Source organism: Strigops habroptila, chromosome 13, assembly GCF_004027225.2.
Source record: "Strigops habroptila isolate Jane chromosome 13, bStrHab1.2.pri, whole genome shotgun sequence".
Classification (NCBI taxonomy): Eukaryota; Metazoa; Chordata; class Aves; order Psittaciformes; family Psittacidae; genus Strigops; species Strigops habroptila.
Genome location: NC_044289.2, coordinates 12,212,982 through 12,230,112, shown reverse-complemented (window position 1 = coordinate 12,230,112; position 17,131 = coordinate 12,212,982). Strand labels below are relative to the sequence as shown.

At 46.5% G+C, this 17,131-nt stretch overlaps 1 protein-coding gene across 2 annotated transcripts; it reads right to left on the bottom strand.

The window, feature by feature from the left end:
• Positions 1-480: 480 nt before the first annotated feature.
• On the bottom strand, positions 481-16,009 carry PIGU (phosphatidylinositol glycan anchor biosynthesis class U). 2 transcript variants are annotated; one of them, XM_030503015.1, is made up of 12 exons: positions 15,794-16,009; positions 13,720-13,784; positions 12,422-12,481; positions 11,404-11,466; positions 9,966-10,075; positions 9,493-9,593; positions 7,614-7,711; positions 7,086-7,240; positions 6,452-6,595; positions 5,982-6,106; positions 4,026-4,168; positions 481-2,126 (listed from the first exon to the last, which is right to left on the bottom strand). In XM_030503015.1, exons 1-12 carry the CDS (start codon positions 15,921-15,923, stop codon positions 2,013-2,015), a joined length of 1,308 nt encoding a protein of 435 aa, XP_030358875.1. In that variant the 5' UTR covers positions 15,924-16,009; the 3' UTR covers positions 481-2,012. The 2 variants fall into 2 exon arrangements, with proteins under 2 accessions (XP_030358875.1, XP_030358876.1); XM_030503016.1 differs by having other exon boundaries at positions 13,720-13,815; positions 15,794-15,900.
• Positions 16,010-17,131: the final 1,122 nt, after the last annotated feature.

Sequence of the window (17,131 nt, the reverse complement as noted above, 5' to 3'; positions counted from 1 at the left end):
CTGCTTGACCAACCCCATCACCTCGGATCACTGGTGGAGAGGCCAGCGTGGGTTTGGAGCCAGCGTCTGGAGTCGGACTGGGATGCAGGTACCCGGCCTGTGGTGGCAGCTCCTGGAGCAGGTGGGATGCTCCCGGGGGGATGAGTGGCTGCGTCATCCCTAAACTGGGTGTCTGTGAGTGTTGTTCTCGGGCAAACTTTAAGCTGGACCTGCTGGTGTATATGGTGAGAGAGCTGGGATGTGGGCAGGGGGCCGGGCAGATTGAGGCAGCGTGTCCCCGAGGGGCTCCAGCAGCCGGGCAGGAGCATCTTGGGCTGGAGCAGCTGGAGGAGGCAGCAGCTCCTGACATCCTTCAGCCCCAGGGCCAATTGTTTCCCCTCCCTACCCGTGTTTGCTTCCAGATCCACTCATGACCCCTCCATGTGCCTCTCCCTGTCTCCTAGAGCCCCATGTACCCCCTCAAAACACAGAGCACAGGAGGTGTCTAAAATTGTAGTTTATTATGCTCCTCTTATGCAGCCAGAGGGGCCGAGCTGGCCCTGGACTAACACCCCCCCCCAAAGCGCCAATAGCAGTGCAGTAAGGCAAAAGTTTTAACTGTCCAGAAAGGAAGGAGATGTGTTTACATGGGCATGTCCCATCTCTCAGGTGCTCTGTACCAGCTGTGGTTTGATGTTGTCACATTTCCAGCCCTTAGGGTCAATAGGAAGCTGCCTGCCTGCTGCCCCAGCACCAGAGAGAGGCTTTCCCCCTGCAGTTACTGCTTCTCAGGGCCACCACGCAATGAGCAGAGCAAGAAGGTGCCTGAGGTTCACATTCATGGGGTCAGCAGTAGCAGCAGCCCCCAAGTGAGCAGGTCTGAGTGCAGATAGATGGGAGCCATGGGGGAACCAAGGGGTACTTCAGTGGAGTCCTCCACACACAGCCAGCAGCCACCATCGCTCTACTTGCAAGAGGGTAAACACAGGGAAGTGCATGTCCCGTAGTGTGAAGTGGCTGTGGAAAACCTGGAGCGCAACTACTCCACACAGCAGCAGGTGAGGCTCCTTCTGGATTTGGTCTGGGGCCCTAAGGGGAGATGCTGACACCTCCTGGTGTCAGCTGGGGCTGGCAGTTTGCGCTCTCCACATCCAGGCTGCTGCCCCAGGCAATCACAAAGGTACAGTGTGAGCCCTGCACTGCTGGCTTTGCTACCCTACAAAAACAAGGAGTAGCAGGAGCCTATCTGCACAGTAGTGCCTTCTTCTGAGACCCTGTAATGCTCCTGTCTGCAGCTCCTGAGATGAAGGTGTCTCTGTTGCTTCAACAGGATATAGCAGTTACCTGGTGCCCACCCTGCTTTCCACCCCAGTTCCAGTTCTTAGTAGGGTCTGAGCACCAAGATTATTACCTGTGGCAGCAGCTCCAGCCGTCCTCCTTCCAACAGGTCAGTCATCCTTGGTCACCCATTCGTTTCACCTATTGCATGGGAGCACACACCATTCTTCCAGATCCCACAGCAGAACCAACACGTGGCTGCTGCAGCCAGAGCTTAGCAACCAGGTACCTAGAGATTGCCTTGTGCCAAGCAGGAGCGTTACTGGTCAAAGCAGTGAAGGGGAAATTTCCTGGAGAAGCAAACATCTCCAGAAGCAGTAACAGTAAAGTGAACAGTTTAGGGTCTGAGCTCTTCCTGGGCCAGAGATGCAGCCCTGATTTTAGCTCAGGTGCTTGCTCCAGTTCCTGCTGGACTGCCCCGAGGTGATGGCTGAGGTCGCAGTGAAAAGCACAGCTTAGGGAAGAAGGGAGATGTTCCAACGGAGGCACTGCAGCTCCTACTCGTAGCTCTTAGTCTCTGCACTGAGCCCATAGCTCAGGAGGGTATTCCCAGAAGAACCTCAGCCCTTTCTTTCAGCAGGCATCATTCCCAAAGTCAGACCTCATCCAGGGAACCTTCCCCACCCACCCCACACACCTCAAGCTTTGCATGTTCCTTAGAGTGGTCCATGTCCCGGGAATGGTGGGCACTATCCTTACTTCAAAACAAGCATGGCTTCTGTCCCATCTGGCCTTGTCAAATGGAGTCCATGAGTGAGGTAGTATTCCCGCCGGAGGAAGGCATAGAAATAATCCGAGACGAGCAGGATCTGCAGAAGCAAGGTGTTCAGACACATCAGTGATGCTCCAGAACAAGGAGTAAAAAGGGAATGTGTTTGTGATGGATCCTAAAGGGGTTTAAGAAGTTCTTGGGCTGTTCAGCACACTTTGTGAGAGGAGACATTGAACCAGTGAACACTCCCTGTCCATTGCCTGAGTATTAAGCCAAGAGAGACTTTAACTTAGTTGTTGCACTACCACTAAGTTGCTGCATCTCCACTAAGGAGACAGCAGCTTCATAAACTGGCCAAAATACAGGACAATGGCAGGTCCACCTGTGCCACAGCTTTACAGACCATCTCAGCCTCACCCCCAGGACTCCTTCCATGCAAGCACTGTCATGCAGTTCAACCCAAGTGCTGAAAGTCTCCAGCTCCTGATTGCTCTTAAGCACTTTCCAGGGGTGACTTGTTCAACTGCCATTTCTAGTCAGCAAGGGCAAGCAGCTTGCAGGCAGCAGAAGGAACACCACAGCCTCTCGGGTCAGCTTAGCAAGCAGAAGCTTCAGCAGTTTAACAGAGCAATACTTACCAGGCTAAGGGGTGAAGAGCTGAAATTACCAGGGAAAGAGAAACAGGGCTGCAGACTGCTGAGGTCAGAGGAGAAAATGCAAAGGGAAACAGATAGAGAAGGGTAGAGGTGCCCAGGGAGAGTGAGAACAGCCATGCTTGTTCTGAGCTCCATGGCTGACCACTGACACGCTGTATCAATTGATTTTACTTTTAACTAAACCTCTCTGCAGATATCTTAATGGGAAAAGAAAGAACTGAGGTTAGTGAGTTCTTTCTCACAAGGAAATCAGAAAGCAGACTTTTGCTCTGTCTGCATTTACACAGCACCAGCCCTTGCAGGTAGGAAATAAAATCCTTTTAGAATAGCAACACCTGCCATCCCTAACTAAAGTTTTGCTATTCCTTTCATTCCATAGCAAGACATGTAGTCAGAGAGCTAATGAACCATCCCCAATTTCCTGTAAGCCCTTTGTAGCAGGATTTCTATGCTCTCTCTCATCCCACTCACTGTATGGAGTCTCCTTTTGCTTTTACAAAAAGGGGTTTCGTCCCCATTTATCAAGTTCTGGGGGAGGTACAAGCAGGTGATTTTTCAGCCCCTGGCAAAACTGCTCCTCTAGTTTTAGGAGAAGCAGACAAACAGATGGCTGAGGCACATCATCCAAGAGAAAGGCAACTTTAACATGAAATGAGCATTTGGCTCACCCACATGTGAAACTGCCCCAGAGCTTAGGGACATAAGAAATAGCACAGAGAAGAGGAAGGACTTTGAAAAGGTTGTAGCAACTGTGTATATTGAATTCCACCCTCCAGAGGTGCTGAGCTCTGTCTACCCTAAGGCTAGTGAAAGTCAGCTATCTAGAATGGCCTTGAGAGAAGCAGGGAGAGCAAGCCCTGGTGTGACTGGGACCCTGCATGGGCCAAAGCCTACATTTCAGTGAGGCATAATGCTCAGAAAAACAAGTATCACGTCCCCCTGTATGGCAGTTCTCATTTGCCTGTTGTCTGGCCCCACTCCTGCTGCCCCATGGTTTCTTCCATTTCCCCTCTTAGCTTACCTTCTCCATTCATGTGTGTTCTTAATGCCAGACCAAGATGCTTTTCCTCTGCTATCAAGCAACAGACCACAACTTGCAGTACAGCCTGGTTGGATTGTTAAGCTATAGCTCGAATACTACAAGAATTCTCTCCCATTAGTGTGCCAGAAGGTGAGGTCTAGGCAGATTTCAGCAGGAGCAAGGAGAGGGAAGAAGCTGCAATGCAAGACTACACAGGATGCAAAGAAAGAGCCAGACACATCCTGCAGAATTCACTGTTGCTGACACACACCCGATGCAGTGACCCAAAGTGCAGCCTTGTTTGCCTCGCTCTACTGACCTGCCCTATGTTGAAAGTCAGCGTGATGGCATAATAAAAATTGGAGTTGGCACTTCCTGCATAAATCCATAGATGCCACAGAACAGGGAAAAGGAGGGAGCAGACAATGAGCACACATGACAGGATGAAGATGTTCCGGAGGACTGCAAAAGAAAACCAAGCTGTTAAAATGATGCATTACTGAGCAGCCATGCCCACACAACCAGCAGTGGTATTTAGGGTGTGTGCAGTGGGGCAGAGGCACTTGCCAACACACACTTCTCTCCAATAATCTCTCACAGTTTGCTTTAATATTGTCCTGGCTAACTTGCATAAGAAATCCACTATACTTCGCTTTGAAATAAATACTTCTGCCTTTGCTTGAGTGTGAAGTCCTCATTTGTGGCATTTGCCTTCTAGGTCCTGCTTTCAAACACTCCTCCTCAGAAGACTTCAGCTTTTTAGCGCCTACACTACAGTAACTAACAGTTTTGAGAAGGGCCTTTCACCAGCATTTCAGAGAGCAGAGCATGCCATTTCCTAGCCTCATCAAGGAAAAAACCTGAGGGCCATAGGAAAAGAGAGGCTTTCTTGGGAGGTGGTAAGGAAATGAAAGCACCATAAAAGGAGGAAACCCATCCAGGCCAAATGCACTGACAAACATGCAACCTTGGGAGGTGCAAGTGAGCGTGAAGAGAATCCACCAGTCTGCCTTAAGTATGCATCAGATGGAGGAAAACCAAGCACAACTTTGTCTAAAAGAGCTAGGAACTAGTGGGCCAGAAGAGATTTTGGTTTCTGTGACCTATTTATGCCTGTCCTTTGGCAGCAGAATTACACTTCATCCCAGCCCTTGTGTTGCTGTGCCTGGCTACAGCTCAGCCAATGGCCCTGAAGGTAACTGAAAGACTCCTGATCATTGTGCAGCTGAAGGAGCTATCTGACACTTTAAGACATTGGCACATCCAAACTTGTTCACATCTATCTTTTCAAACTTCTTGTTCAGTAGGGCTATTCACTCACTGGGGGCTGGCAGCATGTGACAGGTGACTGTACCCTCACTGGTCACAGTCCCCTTTAGCCACAAGCTTGGGATGTGTGACTGAACTATGAGGAACCCAGAAGTACCTCACCTGCTCTGGCTGCAACATGCTCAGGGATAGCCTGGGGCCTCCTGCCCTGTTTTATTCCAGCTGCTTTGGCCTTAGCTTTCCTTAGTCTGAATCTAACAGGTCAGATGGTCTCCAAGTCTCTTGGTTCCTGGTCATGTCTCCGGACATCAGGTGGGCTAGCTGTCCATAAACATGCCTGGCCTGGGTTAGAGACTGCAGTAACAGGCCTGGACAACCTGGCAGGGTTGGTCAAAGCAATTAATTAAGTAAGAAACACCCAGAAAAACAGAGTGTTTCCAAATCTCCCCACTTCAGGGCGTTCTAGAGCGAGTTTGAAAATCATCAGGAAGCTCTCTGGTGATTTACAGAGGTTCTTTAGAAAGCATTTAAGAAAAATTGGACAACTCAGAGTAATTCAGTTCCTTTCACCCTAAGCAAACAAGCAGATGCAAACCAAAGTACTACTGCAAAGTGCAAGGTTTCACTGCTGGGGACTCACCAGTTGCAGGAGCAGTGTTCAAATTACACAGCCTTCAATGGCAGTGAAGCATCTGAACGATGGATGTACTTTAAATAAGCCACATCCCTTGTATAGGACTCTAAAAGGTTCTTACAAAAAAACCTGATCTTCAGAACAACTTGGAAGGTAAAGGTACAAGTGAAAAGTCCCTCCTCAGCCAATTTCAACCCTGGCCCTAAAGACGTGTTAGAGACTGTAACTCCAGGAGAAACCAGCCTCCTTCCAGACACCCCAAGGAGGCCACAGGAGCTCGCGGACATGGGCCTGCTTTGGTTTAGTGGTGATGATTATTGGACAGGCCCTTTCTCATTCCAGCTAAAGAACAATCAAAGACAAAGAACTTACATCTGTAAAGGTGGTTCCAGACAGGAAGGAATGCCATGTACAGTGCGACGTCTCCCACAGTGGGATAGGACTTGAAGATAGAAATGATTGCAATCTGGACAAACATGAAGAACACGGGGTGCTCCCTAGAAGGAAAAAGACACAAATGGTAAGAGGATGAAGTAAAGTCTGGAAATGGGAAATAAGTATCATAAAGGGCACGAATGCACTGTGGATAGGCTTGAAGAGGCTCTTGTCCCTTGTTCTCTCTAAAAAAGCCTCTGAGTGCTGGGTAGGGTAGACTGAGCAGCTCTGCAGAGAAGCAGGATAAGGATTTCAGAGGAACAGAGACTGAAACCTTGGGAAATGAGGAGTATAGACTCTACTAAAAATCTTTCTCAGGCTTGTAGATCCAGACATCTGAAATCAGAATTACAAGCTTTCACCAGACAACTGAGAGTAAACCAAAACTAGCAGAGAAACATACTTACTTTAGCTTTATTGCCAAGGGAATGGTGTAGAAGAACACATTGATTTGAAACACGCATACGAAGAAAAGACTAAAGTGTTCAAACATCTCTGCAAAGAAGTACCAGAAAAGGCCAATATTGGGTGTCAGATCTGGAACAGAAAGGCTGAAATTTGAAAAGAAAAGTCGAGGTAACATTTTTAAATGGTTGGTTTTCACTGCTCTGCTTCTGTTACATTAATTAATCATTGTGTGCTACTGGACCTATATTTTAAATCCGTGGAAAAGAAGCCAAAGGGGTTTGGCTTTGGAGAGAAAAGGGACTAATCCTTCCCTACGCTCCAGCAGGATTTAAACCATTCCCAAGCAGACATTTCTTCAGAGACAAAAATTTCACAGCCATGGTAGCTCAACAATCAAACCCATTTCCAATCAACTCAGTGGAAAGCATCTCCTGCCTTCTCCAATTGTTGCTGTTACTTTACTAACAGAAGCTGGCTAATGCTGCTCTCCTCCACACACTCTTTCTTTTCTTGCATTGCCAGTAAACTCATCGATCACATACTTAGCACAGAGAGTGAGGCACCTGTGTGTGATGTATGAGAAAGAGCACACTAGGGGCTAGAGAGAAAACCAGTAAGAATCCATATACTTACATAAACCCGTAAACAGATGGGATAAAATCCCAGGAGTTGAGGAGGAAGAAGGAGAGGCAGATGATCACCACCAGGCTGCACAGGTACAGGGCTGCATACTGCATGGTGTAGAGCCAGAAGCTTTTGCTTTTCGGTTTGATTGGTATGAACTGCCGCTGGAAATGAAATACAAGCAGGCAGATAGCCCTCATCAGGTGGAAAGCCACAAGAAAGCCTCAGTGTTCAGAACATCATTTTAAATCCATGAAAGAAAGCACCAAACACTGGCACTATGGCACTGGAATGACCAAGCGCAATTTGCTTGATGTTCTTCACTCTGGCCAATTCAGTCATACACACTGCACATATTTCCAGAACTGTGCTTGAAGATACAGTAGCTAAATTGGTCATTTCTCATGCACTCAATGTAAGAATTACACCCATCTCCTCACAGCTACACTTGTATCTTAGATGTCTGCAATACTGTGCTGCTGCCTGCCTCCTACTGCTTGAACTCCTATCAGCTGGGTACCAACAGAAATCATCTACCTGTAGAAGGTAAAGGAGTGCTGGAGCGAACAATGTGAGAGGGTAGAGTGACTGGTATGTTGCTAAGGCCAGGAACACAGCACTGAGAAAGGCACTACCTGCAAAGAAAGAAAATATGCTCAGTTGTAAGGAACATTTAATATAAACAGCCTTACAGACAGGAAGTCCAAATGGGAAGAAATGCATAACCCTCTGCAGGGGCTTTACAAATACCAGACCACTACTTAAAGGTGGGTTTAGCAGAATGTGTCCTGGAGAGTGTCCTTTTCTTAACTACTAATTTTGAACAGAGAATGACTCACACCACAGTGATTATCCCATAGGAAAGAACCACTGACTGGTTTCTATCTCCTGTCATTCACATACAGAAAGAGATTTGTGTAATTCAGTTTATATATAGGCCATGCTGGCTGCTGTTTATGCATGGAAATGCATTCACTCGAGTCACATCCGCATGAAGCAGCTGTTATACTCATACTGGGTGAGAACCTCATCACCAGAATGTGTCAGGTCCCTCAGCAAAGCTCTGTGAAGACAGCGAGCAGAAGTCTGCAGCTGAAGGAATGGAGTGGCATTAACCCTACTTTACAGATACCAAAGCTGAGGCATAGAAAGGATTAGCACAGCTTTTCCAAGTGGTCTTAAAAATATGAATGCCTAGATTGAGGAAGCTTTATGTGAGGTGTCTCAGGTTGAGCTAAGTGACAAGTATTCACACTGTCCAACTACCAACACCATAAAGAGAGTCCAAAAGGTCCCAGGCTAAACAATAAAAATACAAGCCCAGTCTTCAACTACATTCTCCTATACAGAAACATCCCTATCCTCTATTTTATTGGGTGTTCAGTTCTCCACTGATCTACAAAACTGGTACCCAAAAATCACAGTCATAATCTGATACCCTCTTTGCCCACTTTAAAACCTAGAGGCTGCCACACTCCTATCCAGGGAGAACACAGAGGACAGCACAGGTTTTTCTATGACTGAACTATTCATCTTATGCTATCAGTGAACAGTTAAAATCAGTTTAACTAAACAGACCACAACCATTTGCCTTTGCAAATGCTTCTAAATCAAAGCCCCTCCTGCCTTAATCAGTCAATAACTGGAGGAAAACTTTCTTTTGGAAGCACGAGATGTACATCAGCTTTCTTTGCAATGTCTGGGCACTGCTGGAGACAGGAAATCAGACTCATTTTTCCTCTGATCCAGCAGAGAACTCTTAAGTCTTATGTGACTCATACAAATCACACATGCTGAAAGACTTTAAGCTGGGGAGTGAGATACAAAATAGAAACCTGACATTACATACAAAATGAATGAAACAGCTATTCCGTCAGAATCTATTCGGCTGGGCTGGTGTGGGTCTTTGGTTACTGTTTCTGCTTCCTCACAGCTCAATTAACTCATTTCAAACCAAGTTTACAACTGTGAGTGAAAGCCAAATAACAGCTGCGGGCAACTGCTTGCTTTTGAATAAAAGTTCAAAGATACACTTTGAAATTAAATTGTGTACAACTCTTTAAGTGCACATTCATGTACAAAAGAAAGAGCATCAGAGCATTATATCCTCCTACACACAGACACGTGCTTCTTCATAAACAGAAAACTATTTGATGTCATCCAGGAAAAGGAGTCAGTTTTAGAGATGAAACTCCTCGGTACACTGAGGTGAAAGTAAGTTTTAACTTGACTATAAAGTCTCTTGATCTCCTGATTTCAGGCACAATTTGGACCTTGTTCCAGTCTATTTTCTGCAGTGTTTCACTGAGGTCTTTGTAGCAAGCAGATTTGTAAAGTTCTACCTTGATTTAATTTCTGCTGCTTTTGTAATCTCTATAGAAATTCATAAAGAACCATTTTTTCTTCACTGTGTTACCTTTTATTGTGGCTAAAATGAAGAATGCAATGACGGTATTGTTGATGGCGCAGGTGGACTTTGCCACGCAAGACATCACAGTGTAGGGGTTTAACAGATAGCTGAAAAAGAGAAGAGCTTGAGTTACATTCAAAGGAGACAGCATCTAATTAAAGAGATGTTCAAAGGAAGAACCGATGCATTTTGGCATCTCTTTCTGTCTATTTACATTTGATGGGATCTTCTCATCATCAAGTTAACAGTCTGGAGCAAAACCCAGATCTTTGGATTGTGGTCTTGGGCAGAGGCCACAGGGAGCACAATGGAGGAAAGGAGATGCTGGGAAGTATTCAGGGCTGGGGGGATTTTTACCTATAAAAGGAAATTCAGACTTTCTTGGGGAAAAAAATCTTCCACAAATGTTGAAGCCCGAAATCAAACAAATAAAGCCCAAGGGGAGCTGATGAACCAAAGCAGCCTACTGCAATACTTACAATAGTGCTACCTTGAGGGGGATGTAGTGCATTTCCATGGGTGTCTGGATGAGTTCAGCCACATCTGGTGCATATTTATCCAGTTCTATCAGGAGCTTTTGCTTTTTGAACTGAACAAAGGAGAATGACCAAAGACTGTCAGATGAGGAAAGTCATTATTTCTTATTACTTGGGATTTCCATTACTGTAGAACATACATGATCCCCAGGCGTGAGCCAAAACTCTTACGTGAGGTGTTGTACAGACAGAACAAAAAAACCCCCTCTCTTCCCAAATACTTCACAGCTGAAGTGGAAGTCAAGAGGAAACAGATAATCTCTACTTATTTGAATTTCCTTAATTTCCTGTGTCTCTCCCTTTAATCTATCTTGTATGATCCTTCTATGGAGACAAAAAAGAAATCTGAATTATGAACCTACTGAGCAATGTCATGGTAAGGCAGGAGGACAGAGACCCTAGCAATAAATTCTCAATGAGCAGAGTAATTCAAACACAGGATTTTTACGTGTCTGCAGTTCTATCATGAGTTATTTCTTCAGCCTCAAAGTCAGAGGACAAGCAACAAGCACGTAGCTGGATGGGAGACCCCACAGATGCTGTAGAAAATGCAGCCTCCCTGTTCGTGTTGATACTGAACCACTGCCCCTCTGGGATCACAGACACCACAGCATCACTTACACAAAATGTTCTCTGAGCCACTTATGAGAGAGAGCTGGGAGAAATCACTCACCTCAAAGTACAGGTACTTACACCTTGAAGGGAACAAGTAATACTTGGTGTCAGACTTTCACCTTGCTCATTAGAATGATTTATGCCACCTCAGCATCATTGGAAGGTTTTATTCCTTCCTTTACACACTTCCAGTGTGTATTAACTCATGCTGTGTGCAAACACAAACCCTGTTCAAGCTAAAACATTCCAGGCTCTACCTACAAAATGCACAGAAGACTGTAGCAGGAGCAGAGGTGAGAAAAGCGAATGCTCGAGTCTTGCCAAATCCATAGTCCATTATTAAACTTTGTGCACTGCAAACTGCCACAACTGAAGGAGGGGTCTCAGCACACATTCTAAAATCTCGCATCTCCTCTTGTGTTTTGTGACCCTTGACTTGTGTCTGCATTTCGTTGGCTATTGCATCCTCACTAATTTCTCAAATTCTATATACTTCTTTCACATCAAAGAATCTACACTGCTGTGATCATCATTCAAGTGCAGTGTGGTAGCTACTGACACTAGTTCGTTTCACACTGTAATAGTGCTGCAACAAAACTTACACTACCTCAGTTGTTTACCACATTCGGTCCCCCTGTTTATTGATCATCCAGATATGATCAGATTTACTGCCACAAGGACTGGTTGGTAGTGCATCCTCTGGCAAGGATGCAGTATTCTGCATCCAAAGTTTTCTTTGGTACAAGATACTGGCAAGCCAGCTTACCACAACTTTGTTGAAGTCCTGGATGGCCAAGTAAAGGGCAACAGCAGTTAGCACATCAGTTATCTAAAAAAGCAAGGCACAGACAGACTGACTGTGAGCAAAATAAAGAAATGGAAGAATAATATACTGGGCAGTACTGCAATGCTGAATAAGGTCTGTGATCCGACCCAGCTCATGAGAAGAAAAAACAAGCTTTAAAAACATTGGATTGCTGATTTGGACACTATGTTCACACACCGCCTCTTAACCTTGAAGCCGTGAGCTGTATCAAAGACATTATATTTACAGAACAAGAGAATGGGGAATTAAGGGGAAACAAATTGTTCATGGAAAGAAGTAGGCAAGGGTAATAATAGAGAGAATCACTGGTTTAATTAGAGCACAGGCAACACTGGGGCAGTGCCCAGCAGTGTGACAGTGCCTCGAGCTGTCCCAGGCTTACCAAGCAGCAGCAGGGTCATCAGCCCAAGCACAGGGCAGATGGCTCTTAGCTCTGTACAGGACCTGCCCAGCAGGGATCTGGGGAGAGGCTCCACCACGTGCCACATGCAGCCAGTTGTATGATTTCTGTCCTTCTGAATTATGCAGAAGTCAGAGAACAGTTTACAAGAGACATGTGGAGGCCTAACCCATTTGTGCTCTCTTTGCAGGCCTGGCGTTTGGCAGCAGGTTTCAGTGAGAAACGCTGCAGTGTAGGGATTAGGCTGAGGGAACAAAATATTCTGACCTGGAAGAGGTAACCTTTGAAATCTGAAGCCAAATGCAACTTCCTGCCCCTCTGTGGGGATACTTTCCTAACCAAGAACTCACAAAAAAGAAAGAATATGTACAAAAAAGGAAAAGCCTGAACGTAGGTTTGTACAGGCAAAGCTGCCTTTCCAATTAAACTGTGAACTCAGCAAGAATGTGGGCTACAGGGAGGCTGAAGATCCCTGATTCTTGCAAGAGTAAAAGGAAAGTCATACTCAGCATTTCACAGAATGGGACTTTTCAAGAGCAGCTTTCCAGAGGCACTTACCATGAACACCAACTCAGCATATTCAATCAGGAAGTGAAAGAGATATATAATCAGTGGGGTCTAAAAGAGAGCAGAAGAGAAACCCATGTCAAATGCTGTCCAGATAAAACAGCTGGAAATTTGATGAGAACAATGGAGTAGTACTATGAAACACTGTGAAAGGTAGTTTTCCTTGGCCTCTCCTACAACGCTGGTACTTCAGAGTAAAGTGATTAATCAAAGCACATGTACTCATCTTTTCTCCTGCAAAGTTCTCAATATGCTTTATAAAAGACACAATCAACTTTGAAAATCATATTCTCTTCCAACTTTTCAGTTCTACTAGTCTAGTGGTGAAGTTACAGTAGAAAGCATAAAAAGAACAGCTTTAGAAAGTATTTTTTTCCTAGAGAATCTATTATTTTTCAGGTTGTTCACAGGTACATTTGAAAGCTGGTTTCACTGTTAAACCTCTTCAGATGAGCCTTTTCTAAAGCAAAAAGAAGAAAGCGTGTTAAAAACATAAAGCAGCGGGACTAGAGTCCTATCATCCTCTTACTCCCACAGCTTTTCACTTCAAGGGTAGGAGGAAGAGCATGTTCCTGAATTATCCCTATGACAGAAAAGCTTCATCTGGAAGTACTATATTCAGTACTAAATTCACTGTGAGCAAATAGATTTCTTTTGAAATACTTTTAAAATAATGTGATGGTATAAATAAGCAAGAGAAAATACTGGAGAGAAAACTGTGTGTAAAGAAGGAGAATTTGTTGAAGAGATGCAAGTTTTCGGAAGCATGATGGGAAGTTACATCCACACCAATAAGATCACTCAAGGGCACAAAACCCCACAGGTGCTGAAGTGTTTGGAGGAACGAGGTGTTTTCAAGATGAGGGGTAAATGTACTGCTTGCCTGTGCTAATGTCAGTATTTCAGCAAACACACAAACTCAAGATGCTGCTACCCAGTAAAATTGTGTTCAGATTCACAATGACACTGCCTCTGCCTGCTCTGGCTTCTGCTCACAGAAACATCTGGATGTGAACAGAGTGTTTTCCTTATTACACATTTCCCCTATTTCAGGCTCTCCTTATAGAGTAAGGAATCTTACAATGTCTATCACCTGCACAGCGAGTTATTCTGTGATGAACTGTATTTCCTCACTGTGCTAGTCACTACATATACAACTACTGCACAGACAACTACACGACTCCAATTCCTCTGAACTCTTTGGGACAAGCCTTTGCCAACCTGAAAGCAGTAAGACTAAGAAACGTGCCACTTGAATATCAGGTTTGAAATGAAGCATGCATACTGACCTCATGGAAAACAGCTCCCGAGTATGGCGAGACTCCTAAATCCAGCAGAGCTAGTCCTTCAACCACTGAAACATACAAAATGCCTACATTAGAATCCTGAAAGGTGGGAAGAGAAAGATCTCATGATGGTAAAACTACAAAACCTACAGGTTTTAAAACACTCACACTCATAAGAGTCTCACATTGAATCGCCATCTCAGTGGGTGACACAAAATCTCACAAAGCCAAGAACCAGCTACAACTGATTGATTGCCTCCTTACTTCTGCCATGCAAAGCTCTTCCGTAACTGAATGGGCAGCTGTAATCTCTTTCAGAGATAAAGGTTATAGCTGAAGTGTTTTGCACTTCACTATTTCTAAATCACATGTATGATATTGATGGATTTTAAGTCACCATTGCTGAGACACATGGTGTCTATGCTGAAAAAATACTTAATTCTAAGAGGACAAATCACGACATAATATAGAATTCGAACTATTTTTCCTAATTAGATGTAGAGAGACTTGCAACATCCAAAACCACCATAAAAGAGCCGAAATGAATACAGATTACCAGGCAGAGCTAAAAGCTTTATCTGATTCTGAAAATCCCTGACATTTTGCAGCTTTAATCCAGATCCTTTGCGATCATGTAATTACAGCCTGTACTGCAATGCATGCACATGCTTTTCCATAGGCTCCCCACCTCACTGAGCACAGAGGATCCCTGGGGACTGAGCAGCGTGTGCAGTGAGAGGAGCTACGGGAAATGGTCCATTTGTCCAGACGTAAAAGGCAGGAGACTGCAGGAAGCAACAAGAGGTTCTGGGTTCAGCAATATGCTGGAGGAGAAGACCCTGTCTCTGCCACAGAACCCCTGTATGATGGCAGCCCAGTCTTTTCCAGGTGATCCTCTGCTCCTCACTTCCTAGATGCCTACCTTGACACTCTAAGATAAGACTTACAAAGCATCTTTTGCTGCAAGGGAATTTTTGGGAGCTGTATTTTGAAACTATGAAGTGTGAAGTGCTACACTGCGGAGCAGAGGCCTCAGGTCACAAAATGCATTCAAGCTTTTGACCTTTATTACTCCATGTCACTGTTTCCCACCCTAAAACTGCAAATCATTTTTCCTGCATAATAACTAGATATTATTTTCCTAGGGAGCTGTCTTTAAAATAAGTGAAGGTTCCTTACAGGCTCAGCTGCTAGAGATGGATGCCACCAAAAAGTCCTGGTTAAACTGTACCTCAGTCTTCAGAGCAGAACTTGAACCATGTTGGTAACAACATGTGGGGCACAAACTGAACAAGGACAATGAAATTGTGAACAGCTCTGCACAAACTAGGAACCGTGTGGTCGTGTTCACACCACGGGACAATGCTTGTGCAGTTACAGTGTGATGGACGCAACTAAATGCTCCAGACACACCTTAGAGCAGCTTCCAGTGTCTAAAGGGGCCTAAATCTGGAGAGGGACTTTCTACAAGGGTGTGTAGGGACAGGACAAGGGGAATGGCTTTAACCTGACGGAGGGGAGATTGAGATGAGCTCTGAGGCAGAAGCTCTTCCCTGTGAGGGTGCTGAGGCGCTGGCACAGGGTGCCCAGAGAAGCTGTGGCTGCCCCATCCCTGGCAGTGTTCAAGGCCAGGTTGGACACAGGGGCTTGGAGCAACCTGCCCTAGTGGAATGTGTCCCTGCCTGTGGCAGGGGGTTGGAGCTGGATGAGCTTTAAGGTCCCTTCCAACACAAACCAGTCTGTGATTCCACGACTCAATCAATGCTGCCAAAACCACATATTCAGCTCCGAGCCTCATGCTTCCATCGGATGCCCACCTCTGACACAACCAGCATGCACAGGAGCAGCCAGCCCAGCCGACACATGGGCTAAACCCCGTCCTCCCGCCTCCGGCCCGGGCCCCTCCCGTGCCCCGGCAGCAGCCGAGCGCTCGCTCTTCCCCAGACAAGCGCCGCGGACCAGCCCCGAACGCTTCTGCCCGCGCTCGGGTGCGGAGGGGCCCGGCCGCCGCCCCCGGCCCAGCCACCCTCCGGGGCCTCGGCCCTTGCAGGCGCCGCGGGGGCTCGCCGGGCCTCACCTCGCTTCCAGGCATTCAGCGGGGACGACACTTCGACCCGCTCGGAGATGAAGGCGGCGAGGTTGGAGCGGTAGAGCGCGGCGCGGACCGTCACGGCCACCAGTACCACGAGCACCAGGGGAGCCGCCATCCTCGCGGGCGCACACCGGCGGCCGCCGGCTGTAGTTCCCGGGCGGCGCCGGAGAACGCGGCGCCAACGCGCCGGCCCGGCGGGAGGACCACATGTCCCAGCACCCCCCGCGCAGCGCCGCCGCTTCCCGGCACCGCTCGGAGTTACGGCGAGCGCGGCGGGACTAATCGCGCCGGAGCGCGAAGGTTGCGTCCCCCCGCCCGCCGGGTGAGGGGGTTAGAGCAGCGCTTGGTACATCATTAATCCCTTCATCCTTCAAAACCAGCTTCAAGGAGTGTTTCCTACTGTGCTCACGCCCTTGTCGGGGTGAGGAAGCATCTGTTCAGCTGCTGCCTTTGCAGGGCTTTCCTCTAATGTGTCCTAATCACTGCCACAGCACAGCAAATCTGGTCCTGAAGCAGTAAGGGGAGCTTCAGTGGCCAGCTTTTCTGCTCTCAGCGCTGGCATAGAAGCAACCAGGTTGGAAAAGACCTGTAAGATCATCAAGTCCAACCTTTTACGAAGGCGCTGGTTGTGGTGATAGAACTGATTTCCTCTTGGCATAGGCACTAGCTGGCCATGGGACTTGATGGCCCCAGAACTGACTGGGCTTGGCTCATCCTCTGATGGATCAGAATGGATTTGTCCAAGTTAATTTATTTGTGCAGGCATCTGTAAGTAAGAAGCCAGAAATGCTGATTATTCTTCTTTGCAGCTGTGAACAGAACTCTCTTGAGCTTTCTGATCCGAAATGTGCTTTTTTCCCAGCACTGATTGCTTTCCAACTGACAGTTCTGATCCGATTGACAGCAGTTGCCTGAGAGTGCTGCTCTGCTGAATAAATGGAATGCAGTTGTGTGGTTAAAGCTGCACTGCTCTGAGATGCTGATTTTGCTAGCCTGATCTGTGCCATATGCTTTCCAGCACCATCTGATGCAGCGCAGGGAAGTAGAAGCCCTGGGGAAATTCTGATAACCTCTGAGGGCACCAGGAATCAGATGTGAAATCATGCCACTATAGTTGTTCTGTGTTCAACTGGAGTGCAAAAGCCAACTAAAAAGAAAGGTCAGAAGAATAATTAATGACAAATGCAGTGATTGTTTATGGAGCATACGTTTACTCAAATGTTTCTCCAATAGATGATCCTGGGGCCAGCAGTGTATTGCAATTCATAAGCTAAGTTCACATGTTCAGCCCTCTCAAAGCACCAAGTCTGTAAGGCAAATATG

Bases quoted from the DNA above. Each gene is read 5' to 3' on its own strand.
- PIGU (XM_030503015.1), bottom strand. From the start codon at position 15,923: ATGGCGGCTCCCCTGGTGCTCGTGGTACTGGTGGCCGTGACGGTCCGC. The intron at 7,712-9,492 runs GTAACACAGTGA...CTTTCTTTGCAG, and splicing joins CATTTTAGCCACAATAAAAG to GTAGTGCCTTTCTCAGTGCT. The intron at 4,169-5,981 runs GTAAGTTCTTTG...TTTCTTTTGCAG, and splicing joins CTGGAACCACCTTTACAGAT to TCCTCCGGAACATCTTCATC.